The 21,090-nt window shown below is 35.4% G+C and overlaps 1 protein-coding gene and 1 long non-coding RNA gene across 2 annotated transcripts; one reads left to right on the forward strand and one right to left on the reverse strand.

Annotated features, from left to right (window-relative positions):
* Nucleotides 1-3,023: 3,023 nt before the first annotated feature.
* On the reverse strand, nt 3,024-16,206 carry LOC128242781 (pre-mRNA-splicing factor RBM22-like). The gene is made up of 9 exons (XM_052960109.1): nt 16,146-16,206; nt 13,777-13,830; nt 13,184-13,346; nt 12,756-12,856; nt 12,236-12,408; nt 9,588-9,788; nt 8,215-8,465; nt 5,856-6,005; nt 3,024-3,809 (listed from the first exon to the last, which is right to left on the reverse strand). Exons 1-9 carry the CDS (start codon nt 16,197-16,199, stop codon nt 3,661-3,663), a joined length of 1,296 nt encoding a protein of 431 aa, XP_052816069.1. The 5' UTR covers nt 16,200-16,206; the 3' UTR covers nt 3,024-3,660.
* Nucleotides 16,207-18,960: 2,754 nt separating this feature from the next.
* LOC128205177 (uncharacterized) lies at nt 18,961-21,052 on the forward strand. The gene is made up of 4 exons (XR_008256190.1): nt 18,961-19,110; nt 19,500-19,559; nt 19,888-19,962; nt 20,281-21,052. It is a non-coding gene; the product is annotated as an uncharacterized LOC128205177 (long non-coding RNA).
* Nucleotides 21,053-21,090: the final 38 nt, after the last annotated feature.

Below are 21,090 nucleotides of genomic sequence, written 5' to 3' on the forward strand. Positions count from 1 at the left end.
CAATGATTTTAATTGAACATCGATTCTACCGATCCAAGTTTCAAATTAATATAGAATCGATTGCGCTTTCCGAAAAGAGTTATTCAAATATTGAAATGAGTCACTCAAAAACAAAGTTTCTTAAATGCAAGACGCAAGACTTTTAAGGCGAAGCATTAATTAAAAATGCAGGGGCTATACATGTTTGATCTTCGTGAGAAATTAGTTGTATTGTGTGTACATGATAACATCCTTCCACCAATCCTTGCAAAAGCGGACAAAATGCTTGCCCATGCACTTTTGTATGTACGTAAGTAAAATATACGAAATAGAATACTGTATAACTTGTATAATATAATATATGGTAAAAAAAATTGAAATGAAAAGAATGAATTTCATTTTCAATCATGTGTCATGAAAGTAAATCAAATCAGTATAGAAAATTGTAATGCAAATAAAGCTTAAATCTGATTGTTCAAAAACAAATAACAAAAGCCAAATGGATCAATATACTTCAACATGTTTCTCATTCTTTGTTTATATTTATCAGACTTCGTCTTATAAATTTATTTAAAGATGGTTATTATTTTCACATATAGTTTAATTGCAGGAATTGTTTAAAACTTTGATATTCATATTATAATTACTGATGATATTTTACAGATGCATACATGTTTTAGTGTTAAATGGGGATACCTTTAACACAATGATACACATGTAACAATACCACCATACCCATATAAGGGGCGGGGACTGTCTTGTTCTTGAAGTATTGCATTTCTCATCCGATTGCAGTTGAAAGAGCAACACTTTAAACTATTATAGCTTAATCAATATTGTATTTTATGTTATTCATTTTACATATTAGAAATAAGTAGGCATTAAACTTTCAAAAAATAACACAATAATTTGGGGTCACCAGGGCTAAACCATTAAACACTATCACCAATGTGTACATCGGGTACCTTTCATGGCAATTCCCTGGTTACCTTTTCAGCAGGCGTAGAGCTTGCCTCGAACATGAAAAAACTGGAAATACATTTAAGTATTGAATATCGTATCAGATGTTGACGGCGTGCTCAAGCAGGTCATGGAAGAATGTTGCCTGTTATTGACACACTAATGACGCAAATATTGGGTTGACAGCTCCAATTACATACCAAGAAGGAAAGAAAAGTTTTGTTTACAAATTCATGTCCGTAAAAGGGCACTATATGTACTCATTCAAAGTCAATCTTATGGAACACTGATCACCCTCAAATGATCTTTCTTGTTTTTAAAATATCCGACCTTTTTGCCTATTTTGACAAAATGTCCCCTTTTATTAATTTGAATAGTTTCTTACTCTTCTGCTGAGCCGGTGAGCTAAGTGCTTAAGGTAATAAATTATACCGCTGAGAAGTGGATCATGCGTCATCCGAATACGTGAATAACAAATTCATATTAAAGCAGTGAATATTATCAACCACTACGCCAGGCTATATATCCATGTCCCATCTGATCAAACTAGACTGTGTGTTAGACAAGCATTAGAGGACATTACGCCCCGCAGTATGACCTTGAACGGCATGCTCGTCCAAGATTAATCAAAATGTAACACGCACATGCATGCGCTATTTTAACTTATACAAGTAAACTGTACTTTACTGTAGAATGCAGCCAAAGAAGGGTTTGGCTTTAATTATAAGATTGTGTATCGACATTCAATTATCATGACACGAATGGGAACCTTACTCCGCAATCAGTATCGGAGGTTTTTTGTCGGAAATGGAGAACAGAGTGCGTTATACAACCATAGGACGAACTATACACCCTTAATTAACTGGTCAATGTAATGGTAAAATGAATAACAACTGTTTTTCCACGAGTCACAAGCAGAATTTGTATAGGCCGATGTATATGAGCCATGAAGGCCTTTTTCAAATATATCTTGATGAATGATGACCGTCATATTTTTTTCTGAATAAAGCGTTCTTCAAGATACGATAATACGGTATTGTATCATGTGGGCGTATATGCTTATACACAATGGGTCATCTTAAATAGGCTAGGACTGGGGTACAGGATCACTGTGGAAGTTTCATACATGTACGGGATGCAGACAGAAATGACACCGAGAACTGACATATATCTTAACATCAAAGCATTATTCATTATAACATAGACAATGTTTTTCCCATGATAATGATGATCTTCCTATGGTTTTGACAAGTTTCCAATGATTTGCTTTTTAAACAACTATTATTCTTATATACCATGGTACACCTCCAAAGTATGAATAGTATATTATGAAATGTAAATATGATTTGACATAAGGAAATTATTACGTCTTTAAATTAGAATACCGGTTAATAGTTGGTTTATAATGGCTATATAGAACTGTTTGTTGACTTTCTCACATTGCATAGTCAATCTTTGGGCTGAATTCATACAACCAATACACAGACGTAATGGGGATAAGCAAAATTTCTGTTGAAAAACATGTTTACAACATGTACATTAACTTCTGTTTACTGTATAGAGTGAAGTGAATGTAGCAATTTGCTATTAAAATGTTGAATATACTCGGATTTCTGTTTAGTTGATACCAAATGATCAAGTGCTTATTGATTTTCACTTCAGAATAAACTGAATAAATCAAGCCCAAATCATCATTAAATAAGAAACCCTGAAGTGTTTGCTAAAATGTCATTGAATGCCTGAAATCACAAATGACTGTGTTTATCTACCAAGCTCATTTTAGAGTGTATCTCCACGGGATCCAAGTGATCGCACATAACAAATGTCAGAAGACCTTTTCTATCAGCAGGACAAATGTTGAAATAACCTCACTAAATCCTCGGTAATAGCATAATCATAAATACATTTAATATATTACCTAAGTACAGTCATTGTTTATATAAAACATTGTTTTTATTCTGCATCCATTTTATTTCTTGCAGAAGTATTTAAAAGTTTTACTGGATTTTTAGTCATTCATGTACAAGGACTTTCTTATTGCAGTGCCAGAATAGAATAAAAGCACACTCAAGTATATAGAGAAACACAGTTTAGGGTTTTATTTGACAATAGTTCACATTTTGTACAATATAAAACCAATGCTCATTTAGAAATACATCTCATAATTCAAAGAGAACCATTTTAATATCACATTAATTTACAAGAATGTTGACGGAAAAACACACTTATAAAATATTCATGTATTGGGAATTAAAATATTCATAACATAGTTGTATGCGAGTGCCTGAAATGTTAGCCCTAACCTGAACAAAAATATCTTCATTTCCTACACTTGATAATCAGTATTTTATTAAGTATTTTAGTTTATAACAGTATATTTAAAACACTATTCACTGTCTTCAAACTTACTGCAAATGGCATGCATAGTGTTATTTCCTTTCATTGAAATAGCACAGCTACAAGTCTTAAAACCACCATTTTAAATACAATATTTTTAGACAATGATAAATTACAGATCATACATTAGATGGCATCATTGCATACTTCAACACTTGATGCTTTTACATTAATGTTTCATCAGGACATGATCAAATGAGGTAACAACCCTTTTCCAGCCATGCCCAGCCAGACCGGTGCACATTTGTTGCTGTGTTCACAGTCAACCACCTCTCCCATCATGTGAAGCATAATTTATGACCATTCATCCCCCTTGGTGAACCCCTATCCTATCTTCTGTCCCTGTGTGGTGGCCCCCATTCTGTTGGGGTCCTGCGATGGGTAATGCATCTGGGGCACATTTCCCCTGGGCATAATGCCTGGTGGGGGTCGTAGGGGCATCATTCCTGGGGGTGGTGGTGGCAGACGCACACCTGAAACAGGAAAGGACACCATACATATAAATACAATCAATGAGAGTAAGCATAGAATTAAAAAAGTTATAAACATATAAACACATTCATTCCTGCACAGAAATCTGACATTTGGAAAAGTGACCCATACATTGACATCAACATGTATTATCTATTAGCTCAACAATAATGTTGATTTAGGCCAAAATAAAGAAATATTTATACAATAACAATCAGCACTGCTCAGAAAACCTGTTTTAAATTTAGCACAAGCACCTGTGTTATTCACACAGGATAGAATTGTAGTATAGTCAGATGCAAATGCATGGCTTTCTACAAAGTCACCAACTTCAAAATTGAGATCTGAGAATTCTTAAATGGTGCAAACTTTCTATACAGTACTTAATCATTGTTTATTGGTCTGCCCGCAACTATTGGCTTCATTTAGGCTTGACCCCGCAGTGATACCATCACAATTTAATGTTTTTGTTAAAATGCCATGAGTGACATGAAAGAAGAGACTGTAATTCCCAGTCAAATCCAGATATTAGGGGACTTGATGAAACAAGAGTGAGATACAAGAGATCGGAGTGTGATACCATAGATCTTTGCAAAGAGACGTCTTTGTTCTTTAATGATCTTGGTGTACAAGGAATACAACTTTACTGGGCTTAACCAATACTGTACACCATTTTCCCAGTACTACCCTTTTAATGCCGAAAGAAAGGCAAGGGAACTACTTGAATCATATTTTGACATCTTTAGGGTTAACTCAGTTTGTAACAGTGAACTATCATTTTTATTTCACTGATAATTCTCTATAAACTACCGAAAGCATATAATAAAAGTTTTTTCTTATAACCCAACTTGCTTACCCAATTTAAAAGCCTGACCACCCAATTGCAAGAAGAATGAGTGTGTTATACTGGGGATCAAAGGAAGACCAATACAGTCAAAAGCTGATTATGTATAGCAAAGGGAAGTAACCGCTGTATCGTGTTTAGACATGTACTAGTTAGTAGTAGTGTTTAAAACGGGTCACAGTAGTGACAAATATGGCAATTTTAAAACAATCCCTGTACCCCCAATTGGCAGTTTGGGCCAGAAGATATCTCTCAATACCTGCATCATCCATGCTAATTGAAAGGGTTTTCAGTTTGGCTGGTATTATTGTAACAAAAAAGGGCAAGGCTAAACCCATCCATGGTAGACATGGTTATTTTTCTGAAGGACAACATGGCTCTGTATTGGTAATTTCTGCCTGCATAATTGATATAAGTAATGGCATTTGTAAAATGTTCCATAGATTTAAAGTTAAATTCTTTAAACGTTTACTGATGGTGTTGTTAAAATTAAAGCAGTTTCACAATGTTTTTACGTGACATTTGTTATTGAACTTATGATATTAAAGGCATTTAAAGGCAGATTTCTTAGAATGAAAACATGTCGATCTTGTTCTGAACATCAGTTACAGTTATTGTTAAAATTCAAACAGCTCATACAAGAATCTTGTTATACACATGACTATGATATCTAGAATAAGCATTCCGAGTCATGTTGAAATAACTGTAACTGAGTGAATTGGAACATTTTTCTTAAGATTCATTTGAATTTGCTAACTGTTAAAAAGAAAAAATGTTTTCTGTTACTGTTTTAGGCAAATGTTGTGATGTTTTTTTGTCAAAAGTTTAGAGTTCTAGTCAGTTTAATGTATATACTTTGTAGAATTTTCTTAATTTTTTCTTAAATATAAATGTTTATATTTTGTCAGAAGTTAGTGATCTCCAAATTAAAGACTTCATGGTTTATGAAATATAATTGACCATACATGACACCAAGAACCACTAAAACATATCTCTTTAACGTAATGTTCATTCATTTATGTACTTATCACTATATTCATGGATTCATTTTATAAATCATTCACTCGTTCAGTTTTGATTATATAATCGATGATTGATCCAAATGGCTTGTCCAATTATTTTCAATGACCATTTACGTCTTTTGTCCATTTTTCAATTATCAAGACATGGATGAAGATTGAGCTCTGTTTGATCATGTACATACCTGGAGGTGGGGGTCCCCTCATGAAGAGGGGCATCATGTGTGGGGGTCCCCTTGGGGGCATGGGACCTCGCATCATTGGGGGCCCCATTGGGGGAGCACCACCCAGGTTGAAGAAGTTGTTGGAGATTTCCTCTGGGGGTACTGGCAGAGCTGGGGAAATTAAACAATGTATAAAAGCAAGTGTTTAATCATTCCTAACTTAATTCATTCAAATAGTTATATAATGAGCAACAAGTCTATGGTAACTTAACTCATTAATCATACATGCCATATTTTCTGGAGACCATTCAGGGGGATTTGTTCAGAAAGGCTGAAATTTAGGGGGATTTTGGTAGTATTCAGGGGGATTTTTTTAGCTGGTTTAAGTCGGCAAAATTTCAAAGTATTTTTAGACGCAAAAATGAAAAAATGTATTCACATATATTTTGCTATGAAAACCTCTAACTTTTTCATTATACAGAATTATTTTATGTCATGATTTATCATATTCTTATGATACATTGTCATGTCATACTGTAATACTGTAAATTAAATTTACCTTCCTCCAAAGTCTTTTGAAAAAATCTGCTTAATACTATCAGCTATGATGACGTTCAGACACTAAGAGAATGGAATGAATATTATTAATTTCTTCCTCTTCCAAAATAGTAATATTTCTTTGCCTTTGATCATTACTTCAAATTAATTGATAACTTGTTGTTAAGGTTTCCTTTTGGCATTTATCAAACCTTTTTTTAACAGTAATTTCACCCTTGAGGAGTTGTTTCTTTACATTCAGTTTCACTCACATACTGTGGTTTCAACTTGGTCATTATTGCCTGATGTAAAATCTCTAAAAAAAAAAAAAAAAAAAATTTTTTTTTTTATAATTCCGGGGGATTTTTACCTCCTGCCGGGAGACCGGGGGATGGATCGAAATTCCGGGGGATTTTTCCCCCCGCCGGGGGATATGGCATGTATGATTAATGTCAGCTTATTTATTGTTCACAAAACATTTAAACAAGAGATGTCACAGAGACAGCGCGCTCGACTTTTCCGCCGCTTTTCAGTGTAAGGATTGAAAAGTTTTGGCAAAACATGCATGGATCACTGTTAGATTAGATTTCAATGCAATACATGATGTGCGGAGATATTAACATAAATGTGGTTACATGCAAAATTTTAACCAGAATTTTTAAGTGTAATAATAAAGGGCCATTATTTGCAAAACACAGTTTTCTAACTTGATTATTCAATTAGGTTAGGTGGTTGAATACTGTTGTATAAAGTCTTAATGCAATTCATCCAGTAGTTGCTGAGATATTAACCTATGTGTGCTTACATGCAAAACCTTAACCAGAATTTCTGAGTCAAATAATAAAGGCAAGTTTTTGCATTAAATGCAAACTAGAGTTATCTAACTTGGAAAATTAAGTAGGTTGGATGGTTGAGTACCATTGTATCAAGTCTCAATGCAATACCTCAGGCAGTTGCTGAGATATTAACCTATGTGTGCTTGCACGCAAAACCTTAACCAGAATTTCTAAGTCAAATATTAAAGGCCTATTATTGGCATTAAATGCAAACTAGAGTTATTTTACTTGGTTAAATAAGTAGGTTGGATGGTTGAGTACCATTGTATCAAGTCTCAATGCAATACCTCAAGTAGTTGCTGAGATATTAACCTATGTGTGCTTGCACGCAAAACCTTAATCAGAATATCTAAGTCAAATAATAAAGGCCTATTATTTGCATTTAATGCAAACTAGAGTTATCTAACTTGGTCAGTTGAGTAGGTTGGATGGTCGAGTATCATTGTATCAAGTTTGAATGCAATACCTCAAGTAGTTGCTGAGATATTAACCTATGTGTGCTTGCACGCAAAACCTTAACAAGAATTTCTAAGTCAAATATTAAAGGCCTATTATTGGCATTAAATGCAAAGTAGAGTTATCAAACTTGGTTAATTAAGTAGGATGGATGGTTGAGTACAATTGTATTAAGTTTTAATGCAATACCTCAAGTAGTTGCTGAGATATTAACCTATGTGTGCTTGCACGCAAAACCTTAACCAGAATTTCTAAGTCAAATATTAAAGGCCTATTTTTGGCATTAATGGTTAATTAAGTAGGTTGGATGGTTGAGTACCATTGTATAAAGTCTCAATGCAACACCTCAAGTAGTTTCTGAGATATTAACCTATGTGTGCTTGCACGCAAAACCTTAAACCAAGGAGCGACGCTGACGCCGACGCTTAGGTGAGTAGTATAGCTCTCCTTATTCATCGAATAATCGAGTTAAAAATGCATGCACATTCCAGGATCCTCAGATTATCACTAATCACTTTTTCTGAAAATTGATACCATATAGATGGTCATACCTCCTGGGAGCCCTGGTACCGGTTCTAGCCCAAGGTGTTCATCCTCCCTTCCCTCTTCCCGGTCTCCGCCCTGCTGTCCTTGTGACTTGCCCCACTTGATATTCAACCGCCGTCCATTCAGGATCAGCTTGTTGAATGACTTCTCTGATGCTGTCTCTGCTGACGATCTCATGGTGAACTGGACGAATGCACACTGCTGCTTCGAGACAACATTGATGGAACGGATCTCTCCAAACTGGTAGAAGTAGTCCCTGAAAATATAGTTTTTGTACAATGGACGTCCGTTTTAACAGGTATGTTTAAAAAAAAAAGACAATTTGACCATATTTTTATAGTACAATACTCAAAAGCAAGGGATGAGTTCTTTCGATAACTTGAATAATTTAGTATACTATGTAATCATTTATATTCGATGGCATGAAATTTCGTGGTTTGCCGAAAAATTACAATTTCATGGGTACTTGAATTCGTGGTTTTTCATTTTTGAAAAAAAAATCGAAACTGCGATCGTCCTAGATTGTCTGCGTTATCTCCACGCTCTGGCCCATGATTTCCGTCTTCTATGTCACACCGTTTATGACACTTGCTATAATGGTACGACATGCCAATAAGTGCGTATATACCCATGTCCATTATTGATTTAATTGGAAATTAAGGTCATAAAAGAAGATGTACCCTGATCATAAATACAGATAGACGAAGCCATTGAATGCCAATTAGGAATTTTGCAGACTATGAAAACACGAGACGGTCCGTATATTTGAGAAAGCAATCCCAAAAGATAGCTGATGTTCAATATTTTGTTGGGTTGGGTGCTCAAAACCTCCAATATAATTGATTAATTGTTTCATTGAAGAAAAAAATCGAGAACTGACACTCATCACTAACATCTTGTTAGCCTGGAAATTTTTAATGAACAGCACACGTTTAGGCAAGCGCTTCTGTCATTTGGTTCATAAAACATATTAAAATGATTTGGTTTATTATTTTTTAATGGCAGATATAATATATTAACAAAATGATGATAATACGATATACAGTGGGACGTATATTAACCTGTATACTGCGACCTCTATAACGAAAATCTAGAGTATGTACGTAACATGGCAATTGAAAAAATGAATAAAGGGTCTATATTTCGTGGGATCTTGAATTCGTGGATCACCCAACCCACAAAAACCACGAACATTAATGCCCCACGAACATTAATGATTTCACAGTACTTGACATGAGTGTAATACCAAATGAGAGTTTTACCAATGGGCTATTTTCTGTAAATCTAAGGGAGTCTAAGGATAATGAACACTTATCAAAGAGCTGATCTTTTTAAATAATGTCAACAAAGAACAGTATGGTTAATGAATGTTACATACTTGAGGTCTGTCTCGCTGACCTTGTCCCCCAGTCCACCCACATACAGTGTGGTGATTGTTTTATCCTCCGGAGGTTCAAGCTTGGGCATGGAGCTGTAGCGGTTCATCAGTTTGTCTGCCACAGGGTCGTTCATACCGTAGAACCGGTCCTTAATGTTCTGGTCAGCCAGTGGATCATCTGGATCTGTGGGCTTGTCGTGTCTGAAACAAAAATTATCCTTTCATTTAAACTCAGGAAGTAACGCAAGGTTCAACAACAAAGCTTCTTTTTTCCAAATCTTTCATTTTTCTCTGCTGTCATACACTCACTTGGAAATGGTAAAAAAACAAGGCTAGAACATAGAGTCAAAAATAACATGTACAAGGATATGGGAAGATTTGTCTTCATTTGTGTCCAATTAAAAGTTTTCACCAAACCTTTTAACTTTCCCTTTCAATAAATTGACACCAATGAGTGTGTAAAAATGGCAGATATTAAACAATTTAAATACGATGAAGAAATACCTTGAAATGTTCTGCAGCAAAATTCCTCAGTGATCACCCTGCACTGATAAAAATCTGGTTATGTTTGGCAAACACAGGGCAATCATCCCCTCTATTGAACACAAGACAGAATTTATCACAGCCAGCGATACCTTTATGGGCACTCATCCTTTCCCTTGAACACAAGACAGAATTAACCACAGCCAGTCATACCTGTATGGGCACTCCTTTCCTCTCTTGAACACAAGACAGAGTTAACCACAGCCAGTCATACCTGTATGGGCACTCATCCTCTCCCTTGAACACAAGTCAGAATTAACCACAGCCAGTCATACCTGTATGGGCTCTCATCCTCTCCCTTGAACACAAGTCAGAATTAACCACAGCCAGTCATACCTGTATGGGCACTCATCCTCTCCCTTGAACACAAGTCAGAATTAACCACAGCCAGTCATACCTGTATGGGCACTCCTTTCCTCTCTTGAACACAAGACAGAGTTAACCACAGCCAGTCATACCTGTATGGGCACTCATCCTCTCCCTTGAACAAAAGATAGAATTAACCACAGCCAGTCATACCTGTATGGGCACTCATCCTCTCCCTTGAACACAAGACAGAATTAACCACAGCCAGTCATACCTGTATGGGCACTCCTACCCTCTCTTGAACACAAGACAGAATTAACCACAGCCAGTCATACCTGTATGGGCACTCCTTTCCTCTCTTGAACACAAGACAGAATTAACCACAGCCAGTCATACCTGTATGGGCACTCCTTTCCTCTCTCTTGAACACAAGACAGAGTTAACCACAGCCAGTCATACCTGTATGGGCACTCATCCTCTCTCTTGAACACAAGACAGAATTAACCACATCCAGTCATACCTGTATCGGCACTCCTCCTCTCTCTTGAACACAAGACAGAGTTAACCACAGCCAGTCATACCTGTATGGGCACTCATCCTCTCTCTTGAACACAAGACAGAGTTAACCACAGCCAGTCATACCTGTATGGGCACTCCTACCCTCTCTTGAACACAAGACAGAATTAACCACAGCCAGTCATACCTGTACGGGCACTCCTCCTCTCTCTTGAACACAAGACAGAGTTAACCACAGCCAGTCATACCTGTATGGGCACTCATCCTCTCTCTTGAACACAAGACAGAATTAACCACAGCCATTCATACCTGTATGGGCACTCATCCTCTCTCTTGAACACAAGACAGAATTAACCACAGCCAGTCATACCTGTATGGGCACTCATCCTCTCTTGAACACAAGACAGAATTAACCACATCCAGTCATACCTGTATGGGCACTCATCCTCTCTCTTGAACACAAGACAGAATTAACCACATCCAGTCATACCTGTATGGGCACTCATCCTCTCTCTTGAACACAAGACAGAATTAACCACATCCAGTCATACCTGTACGGGCACTCATCCCCTCTCTTGAACACAAGACAGAGTTAACCACAGCCAGTCATACCTGTATGGGCTCTCATCCTCTCTCTTGAACACAAGACAGAATTAACCACATCCAGTCATACCTGTATGGGCACTCCTACCCTCTCTTGAACACAAGACAGAATTAACCACAGCCAGTCATACCTGTATGGGCACTCATCCTCTCTCTTGAACACAAGACAGAATTAACCACAGCCAGTCATACCTGTATGGGCACTCATCCTCTCTCTTGAACACAAGACAGAATTAACCACAGCCAGTCATACCTGTATGGGCACTCATCCTCTCTCTTGAACACAAGACAGAATTAACCACATCCAGTCATACCTGTATGGGCACTCATCCTCTCTCTTGAACACAAGACAGAGTTAACCACAGCCAGTCATACCTGTATGGGCACTCATCCTCTCTCTTGAACACAAGACAGAGTTAACCACATCCAGTCATACCTGTATGGGCTCTCATCCTCTCTCTTGAACACAAGACAGAATTAACCACAGCCAGTCATACCTGTACGGGCACTCATCCCCTCTCTTGAACACAAGACAGAATTAACCACAGCCAGTCATACCTGTACGGACACTCATCCTCTCTCTTGAACACAAGACAGAATTAACCACAGCCAGTCATACCTGTACGGACACTCATCCTCTCTCTTGAACACAAGACAGAATTAACCACAGCCATTCTTACCTGTATGGGCACTCCTCTCCCCTCTTACACTCTCCCTTCACCCAGAAGGAGCAGATGTGGGGTCGGTTCCTTTTGTAGTATGGTGTGGTACGTGCCAGCTTGAGCAACATGTCGCTGGGAGCCATAGCCTTCCCGAGAGCCCCGGACGGGTTCACACCATCGTTTATTGCCATCTTAGCGATTGTAATAAATAAAGATGTGTATAAATAGTATGTACTTATTCAATGAAATTTTTACATTACGATCTAAGATTGTAGTCTACTAATGTCTGTGTCTAGAGACACAAACAACCTTTACATGAAAAAAAACAAAATTGTTCCCTGATCAAATATTCCAAAAGTTGAAAACAGATGCCTTAGTTCTGTACAAGCTAACAAGTAGTGAAATTTGTTTCTATACTTTTTCAGCCACTGAATACAACAAACATGTAGCATCTTAACAGAACAAGGAATAGATATATAGATACACCAATTACACTTATAAAGTTTTATACTAGTAATACACTGAAATTCTGTCCTACCTCTCTTTCCATATTCTGCTGGTAGTATTCTTTGTTAACATCAGATTTAGGCATGTTGTCTTGAATCTTCAATGCTGCATCTCTGACTTGCACAGGTAAACCTAGAAACAGATCACTTGTAACACTGGCAATTTAAACATTTTTGTTTTTAAACATTTTTGTTTACATGTATTTCTCCTTAATGTTGATTGAAAAAACAGCTACTCGATGAGCAAGCTAACCGTTACAGCAGGAAAAACGCATCTCACCACATGCATTGTTGTATATATGCGCATAAGACTAGCACATTTATAATGAGAAACTTAAAGAAGGATAATATTTCATGGTTTTAACATGATAAGAAATGCTTTGAAATCTACCAGTACAATGTATACACTATAAAAACACCTAGGCTTTTGTCATGAAACATACTAAGAAATGTAACTCACCATATTCAAGATCCAGCAAGCATGTCTGACACACATTCTTTATTTTAGAGCATGTTTGACAGACTTCTGTCTTCTTAAACCTCATTCTCGCCCCTGGACACCATCTGAACACTGTGAACGGTCTGGCACAAATCTTGCACTCCTTTCCATATGGCTCCTTCATCTACATTAGAGTATCATTCAGAAAATTACATAAAAATGATAAAATGACACATTTCATCTCTCAGATTAGTCAAAGACTTTGAACCAAAACAAATTCAAATCATTTATCTAAAAATATTTTTTTGTAATAATAATTCATCAATGATCATCATGAAACTTCTAAATGAATCAAGTACAACTAAATATATTAATTACAACATGATCGCAAATTCAAACAAAATATTTGCTTTTGCAACATGGACAATACAGCAGATATAAAATTAAAATTTCAGTAGGCCAATTAGGACCAAACAGCGTTCTTAGAATGTCTTCAACAGATGACATAGACTGTGTAAGTGATAAAGAAGTGATAGGAAGCTGACACTATTGGGATAGTGAATATCATTCTTATCATCTGGATGATATATTATATAAACATGGAATACACTTACCATACGAAGGTATGGGTTGTCGCCAAGGCATGTCTGACATAAAATTGGAAATTCCTGAAAAAACAGAGTAAAATTAAACAGAGCAGTTAAAGCACTCATATTAAGTTTTGCATTATTACTACTTGAAGTGACTTATTTTTTTCAGCAAAATTTAAACTACATATTCTTGATACAGTTCCTCTTCAAAAATATGGCACAGAATAGGCAAACCATACAGACCAGTAGAGTTTAGTGTCAAATGAAATGCTCAATACCATATTTGCATCGATTCAAAATGACCAATATCCAATATATCATATGACAGTGCTCCAGCCAGGATTTGAAAAGGGCAGGGTGCTAGGTAAAAAAGGGCACTTTCAATGAGCCTTGATCGGGCACTTGCAAGGGCCAATGTTGAATTGTGTTTTTGTTGTAATTACTTTCAATCCTAATAGTTAGTTATGAATACCTTACTCCTTATCTGTTTTCTTTAATTTAGTGTCAAAACTATTTCTATTTATTATTTTCATACTTATTTCTGAAAATTGACTCTGTCAAACAAAAGGGCACAGCAGGGTGTAGTTAAGGGCAGCAGGGTGCTGGAAAAGGGCAGCAGGGTGCCCCACCCTGCTATTTAGGCCTAGCTGGAGCACTGATATGATGATTTTCTGGGATTAAAATTGGTGATGAATTAGGATTACATAATGGACAGCTTGACCTTTCTATTCCCATTATAGACATCACAGGTGAACATACAATCAAATTTAAACATCAGAGCAATTTGTTGTGAGTCCTGAGATGTGCATACAAATTGGATGTATTGCCACCCTTGTTTACCACAATTTTGGAACATATGATTTGCATTCTTGGTTCATTCATTGTATCTGCTTTTCAGAGGTGGCATATTTGCAGACAATGATGGGCACGACTCTTTTTGAGAAGAATTGTTCTCGCCATGCTTATTCCTAAATATAATTTATTTTTCACCGGACACAGTGAACTCCTCTGTCATTGTACTTAGTTTAAAAAGACTTAATGTGATGTACAGAATTCAAGCACTTTCTTGTCAAACTTAATTGATAATTACAACTTCAGTAATTGCAAAGTAGTGTTGACTTTGAACCATTATTTGGCACAATTTGCTTTAGAGCTTCAAATGCACTAGTGTTGTAGTTTCAAGTTAAATTTAGTTTGTTGTATAAGTTTTGAAGTTGACATACATTATGAACTTTCATTTACATGTACTTGTCAGGTGATGAAAATGCCAGCAGTACCTCTCTTAATACAGCATTGGTACGGCACAATATTTTGGAATGTTGTAAAATTATAAATATTTATCAGCCTTTAATTTTCATGGATATCGTGGGTTGGCATATCCACAAATTCAAGATCGCAACGAAAATTGGACCTTTAATTCTGAAATCATAATGTTTATGTAAAAGGGTTTAAATGTATTCACATGAATATACATGGTCACAGTATACAACTTGTAAGTACCTAAATCATTGTTTATTTTACTGTTAGTATGGTTTATATTATATATTATTTAACCTCATCGATAATAAATTAAAGTCAATTAAAACAAACTAATTACCAACCTCCTGTGCGGCACATGTAAAATGCTCTAATTATTAACCTCCAGCATCGCCATTTTTTTCTTTGATCAAATATTTAACGAAACACCCTAGCTATGTTTTCACAGTTTGTAAAGTCACGTGATTAAATTTGAACACTTGATGACTGATACAGTGGTGTTAGTCTTATGGTGATATTAAGGAATGGAATTAATTTATCTGTACACTGAAGCATAAAATAACTTCAGTAGGACTGTCATTAGTACTGTTTACACGGGGAAAATTGAAGATTTGAATTTGCTGTACTCTTTCCGACTAAAGAAAAACACGAGAATTGGACATTGAATTATGCTTGTTTGTCTAAAGACATTATAGATATACCAACATATCGCACACCATTTTAAAGGTAATTGACTCTTCTTTCCATGTCACTTATTTAAAAATGGATTGTTTTTATGTTGGTTGAGAAATTTGCATAAAACTGGACTCTACCGTGAAATCGGGTAAGTTTGACTTTGAGTTACATACCTTGTTTCTTTTTTGTTTATCAAAGACACTAAATATCTTCAGATGTGTTGTTTATCTCATTGTAAAAATACCCAAAATGGTTTTAAACAACATTTAAGTGACAAACAATGACCAAGATGCCTGTGGTAGCAATGTTTTAGTTTCCCCACCCACTCTGAAACTAAATTTAAATGGGAACTAAAACCAACTTTTATTGAGTGTATCCGCAGTAAACATTTTAGTTGTATAAAGATCATATTGAATTAGTATAATGAATCGGAATTTACACAATCAATTATGTCATTTTACCGAATCTTCCCAATTTTGTCTGTTGTACGTGTTTGCTCCCTTGGCCGTCGCCATTTTGAAAACTATGACCGAAAATGATAAAAATTAGGTTATATAAAGTTATTAGATTTATTTACTTCTCCAAGCTTCTACTTTAAAATACTGCAATGTTTTATTTAAAAAAATGGTTTATAGCAATAGTACTTTTCGTAAACGATATAATTATGCAGTTTATATTTTATATTTAAAACAAATTTCGTCCAAATATTGTAAAGCAGAATAATACGAAACAGTCAAAATTGCAAAATAATCTGTCGGTTGTCAACAAGTCATTCTCCTACACAGAGACCTCCCCCAACAATTTTAAGACCGTATATATATATATATATATAAATACACACAAATGCAACACCGTCACAAATGCGAACGTGTCCTGTCCGGTCTAAGGGTATACCACATAGCATATTAGTCGACAAGATACTTTCTCTGACGGCCGGTGTATTTGTTTTAAATTAAAACAAGATATGAGAGTGCTTGGCAATAGTATAATTTAAGCGCATTGGCTCATCCTTGAATTTACAACTGTTTAAGAGCGTTCATTTATTAAATAATTCTAGTTTGGTATACTATAACCACAGCAATTATTATATTTATTCATTTGTATTGGTTATTAATTTAATTAGAAAATAAAACGGGTGCTGCTGCCCTCACACCCACCGCTGACCCCGTGTTTGTGGTACTGATTGCAATTCAAGCTACGTATGTAGTATTGGCCACAGTTGTGGGCACAGGGAGCGGATCAAACATATTCGCCTCTGGCGTTGACGTCACGATTTATTGTCTAATGGGATGAGCCGTTTCAAAAGCCATTCATAAATTATGCTCAAACTATGAAAAGGTGAAGATGAAAAAGTTTTGATTTTGGGTACAGTCAGCATTGATGACCAGAGTCGATGGGACAGCAACCGGTGGTGTTTACGACTGCGACAAATATTTATGCAAAAAGCCTCATAGAGGACTATATATAACGGTGTGCAAGGCCACAATAGGCGTTTTCATTCTTCGACACCATAAAATTGATACAGTCCTGCGTGATGACATTGTCGCTCTGGCCATTAGCAACACCGCTTGCCTCTGATATATATATGCAGGTGCGAAACTATCAAGGCAGTCTCGTCTTCCGAGAGTGACGTTAAATGGGGGTTCCGGCCGTGTGACTCTTGTGCACGTTAAAGAACCAGGGTCTACTATGATCCAAAAACCTAAAATGACTAACAATCTTATCGGAGCACTCGCCGAATGGGCAAGGCCCGAGTGTGAGTATGAATTAGCTTACACACACTCAATGCAGTCTCCACACATTGAATGGGATACGGTTGTTGTCAACATTCTACACTTAAGACACTTATCCTGAACACAAATTAACACTGCAGTTCCTATCCTGAAGTAAATCTACATTGAATCTTTATCAACATTGATGCTGTTATAATCGAATATGTATATACCCTGCAGTTAATACTCGCGAGCGAATGTCGCCCGAGCGCGAGTATAAAGAAACTTACCGATTGATTATTGAACAGTAAGTGAAATCAAAAGATTTGCATTTTCTGCTATACGTGTGGTTTAATGATACTTTTTCGTGCATTATCACTGTTCCATTTTTAATTATTATGTCGGAATCGTATCCCTTACAAACTTTTAAAACATAACATACCTATACTAAGTCCGTAAACTATAATTTTGGTTAAAATTTACAGATGTTATTTAATATTTATCGAAATATACCGTTTGGTGAAAAAAGGCAAAACAATTCAACTTCAAAAAGTTCAACTTCTACGATGTTTAAGCACTAACTCGCAATTAAGCACTCTACTTGTAAAATACATATTGGCTAACCCGGCATGTTCATGATATTCTGTCATTCACGGCATCCCAGCGTATCATAATTATATCTAGGTTATGATACGCTGGGTTGCCGAGGATGGATATTCTGGATTGTATGTACACAAGTAATGTAGCAGGGCTTGTTAGTGATTTTGATGCTGTGCACAAATGTAAGAATTAGGACTTGTTCATCCAAAAGTCTAATTTCGATGACTGGTCCATGTTAAGTTTTAAAAGAAGACAATTTTGGCTCTCTTGTTTGGATCAATTAACGTATGTATAGCACGGCACTTTCCAGGTCAGTACTTAACAAATAAGTATGGAATAATGTCAATTTGTTTGCCGTGTCTGCACTGGCATATATGCGTTCGTATACTTTATACATTTTAACTTTTATGTAACTTACTGCTTGCTCATAAGTACCGGGTATCTACTTCTTCAGCTGGTATATCCTTCAAATGTAACATTAATTTTCAGATCCAAGGCTAATACATTTTCTAGATCCGGGGTAAACACGTTTTCTAATTTTTGGTGTCAAATTGCTAGAAATACGCATAAGCAAAACCTCTCAGTAAAACATTAATCGTTGAGCAAGGGACATTATTTCTTTATTGCTAGGAATTTTTAAATTGCGTTGTTACTTGTTAAATGTATGTCGACATAAGGCTATACACACGTTATATTTTATCTGTACCAGTATGGGATGTATGTATAGATGTCATACGACAATAAGTTTTTACAGATGATGACTTGTGAAAGTGCTTGATCATTTCGGTGTGTTGACGTACTAAGAAGACAGTAAGGCGCAGATACCAGCAAAATTGGGTCGACGTTATATTCTATACACGCTCACAGTCTGACCGTTGGAATCTATACACCCTTAAATTTTTCCGTAAAGTAAACCATGAAACTGTTGCCTGCGACCATTTCAACTAATTTTATTTCCGGATAGCCCTTTAAGCTCCCGTTTTTGTATAATAGCTATTTTAAGGATTATAACTTGGACTTCCAATATGTCGACATGGATAAACAGCCTCAAGTCAACTTTTTAATTTCTCCGTCACCATGATTGGTTGCTGTGGTACGAAAGGATTGGGATCAAGTATGCTAACAGTAAAAGATATATGATTTTATTTTGACGTTTGAAATATCAAAGACGAATATTTGAATGTTATTTTATGTATGTTTGGTTCATAATGGTACTTTGTCAAGTGTTTGTGGTTATAATTGACTGATGCATAACATTCTTAATGCAATGTCAGATTCTAGTTGAGAGAATTGCTCCCATTTGTCCAAATTTTATTTTCATCAATTGTGGCAATGAAAGCAGATCAGATATCATGCACAGTAAAGATTTTTCTTTTCTGTGCATGATATATATCTTGAAGAATATCAAAGACTGTGGGAACTGAAGGTTTTATACCAAGACTTACAGTCATAGTTGATAATGACAAAGTTATCAAGTATTGCATTATTCAAATATAATTTCAGGTTATGCAGGTTGTTGAGAGCAATATGATGAGGGAAGGCAGGAAAGAGTCTTATTGTCAGGTAATGTTAACAAGAAATGTTTAAAACACCTTCTTTTTCAATCATGATTTCCAATATGATATTATGTGTATTGTGATCCTAGAATTGGACTTTTTTCTTTATTGGATTTTTAGGAATATTTATTTGCTTCAGACTTTGAAATAATATCATGACAGTAAAGCAAACCACAACGTATGTTTTAATATATTTTGCCTAATACTACCGTACAGGCAATCCATATAGCATACTTTTGTTGTAAAAAAACTTCTTAATATTTGCATTTTTGAAGGTGATCAACAAAAGAAAGATTTTTCATAGAATTTTCTTTTATATTATGATTTAATTGCAGTATGTACTCATGGAAAAATGGTGTTTGAGGGGTGGTGAATAAGGATTTGCATGCAGCATTGAAGAACGATAATATGTATGTTGTATTTGTTTTCTTCTAAATATGTGAATACTGTGTTAAACTTTAAATCTTGCCATGAAATAAGTATCATGTATTCCAATTTCAATTTGCCAGTATTACTATATCATAATCCTAAAAGATCCTCTACAACTAAACTTTATGCAAAAATGTTTTTTATACATTTGAAATTCTTGTAATTTCCTGCTAACAGCATTTATTCCTGTATTGCATATGAACTGATAAATGCCCAAGATTGCCAAAAAAATTGCTAACTGCTGATCTTTGATAAATGGGGATGCTTTTAATCTATATCTTTATTATTTATTTTTTCAGGCAAAGAATAGAAAGAAAGGTTCTCTTAACATAGAAAGTAAAGAAATAATGAAGTTCACACTACAGTTGACAATTTGGATGTGTTTCCTTTGTTATTTGAACATGATTTATTTTAACTTACATAACAAGTATGCACTACAATAATGTATATCTATATTAATAGTAATGATATTCCATTAAACATGGATATGAAAAAAAATATTCTTTGACAGTGCAGGATAAGATAAATCCAGACATAGTCAGAGTCTTAAATTGGATGTGTTCCATTTGTTTCATCCACATACTTGAAATTTGTCTTGTAACTACCTGTATTTTTATGAGGTTAAGTGGTGAGTAATCAACCTTTATCATAACATTTTCTTATTTGGGGATAGTATGTATTTATGTTGACACTATGTATACCTTCATTCTCATTATTTTTCTGTACGAAACGAGACCGAATGTGTCATTTTAGTTTTACCATTTTAAACTGTATTTATTATACTCTTCATTGAATACCCATTCATATATTATCAAACATTTTAACAAATTTAAATGTGTTGTTATTTTGATTATATTGTGTTGGTGTCATAGGGTACATGTACATGTCCATTCCTAGCCTTCAAGATAAAACATATATATTTTTTGTTGTAAAATGTGTTCTTTATGCATATACATATAGAGTGGCTACAGAGAACTCAACATTTTTCTTACAAAATATCTAAGGGTTTCCCTGCATGTGATTGCTACATTTAGTGTACCTCATGTTATATAATACATTGTATATGATCAATAAAACACTTTAAAAACCAAAGCTGTTGCTAAATACTT

This window comes from Mya arenaria, chromosome 2 (assembly GCF_026914265.1).
Source record: "Mya arenaria isolate MELC-2E11 chromosome 2, ASM2691426v1".
In the NCBI taxonomy this organism is placed as follows: domain Eukaryota; kingdom Metazoa; phylum Mollusca; class Bivalvia; order Myida; family Myidae; genus Mya; species Mya arenaria.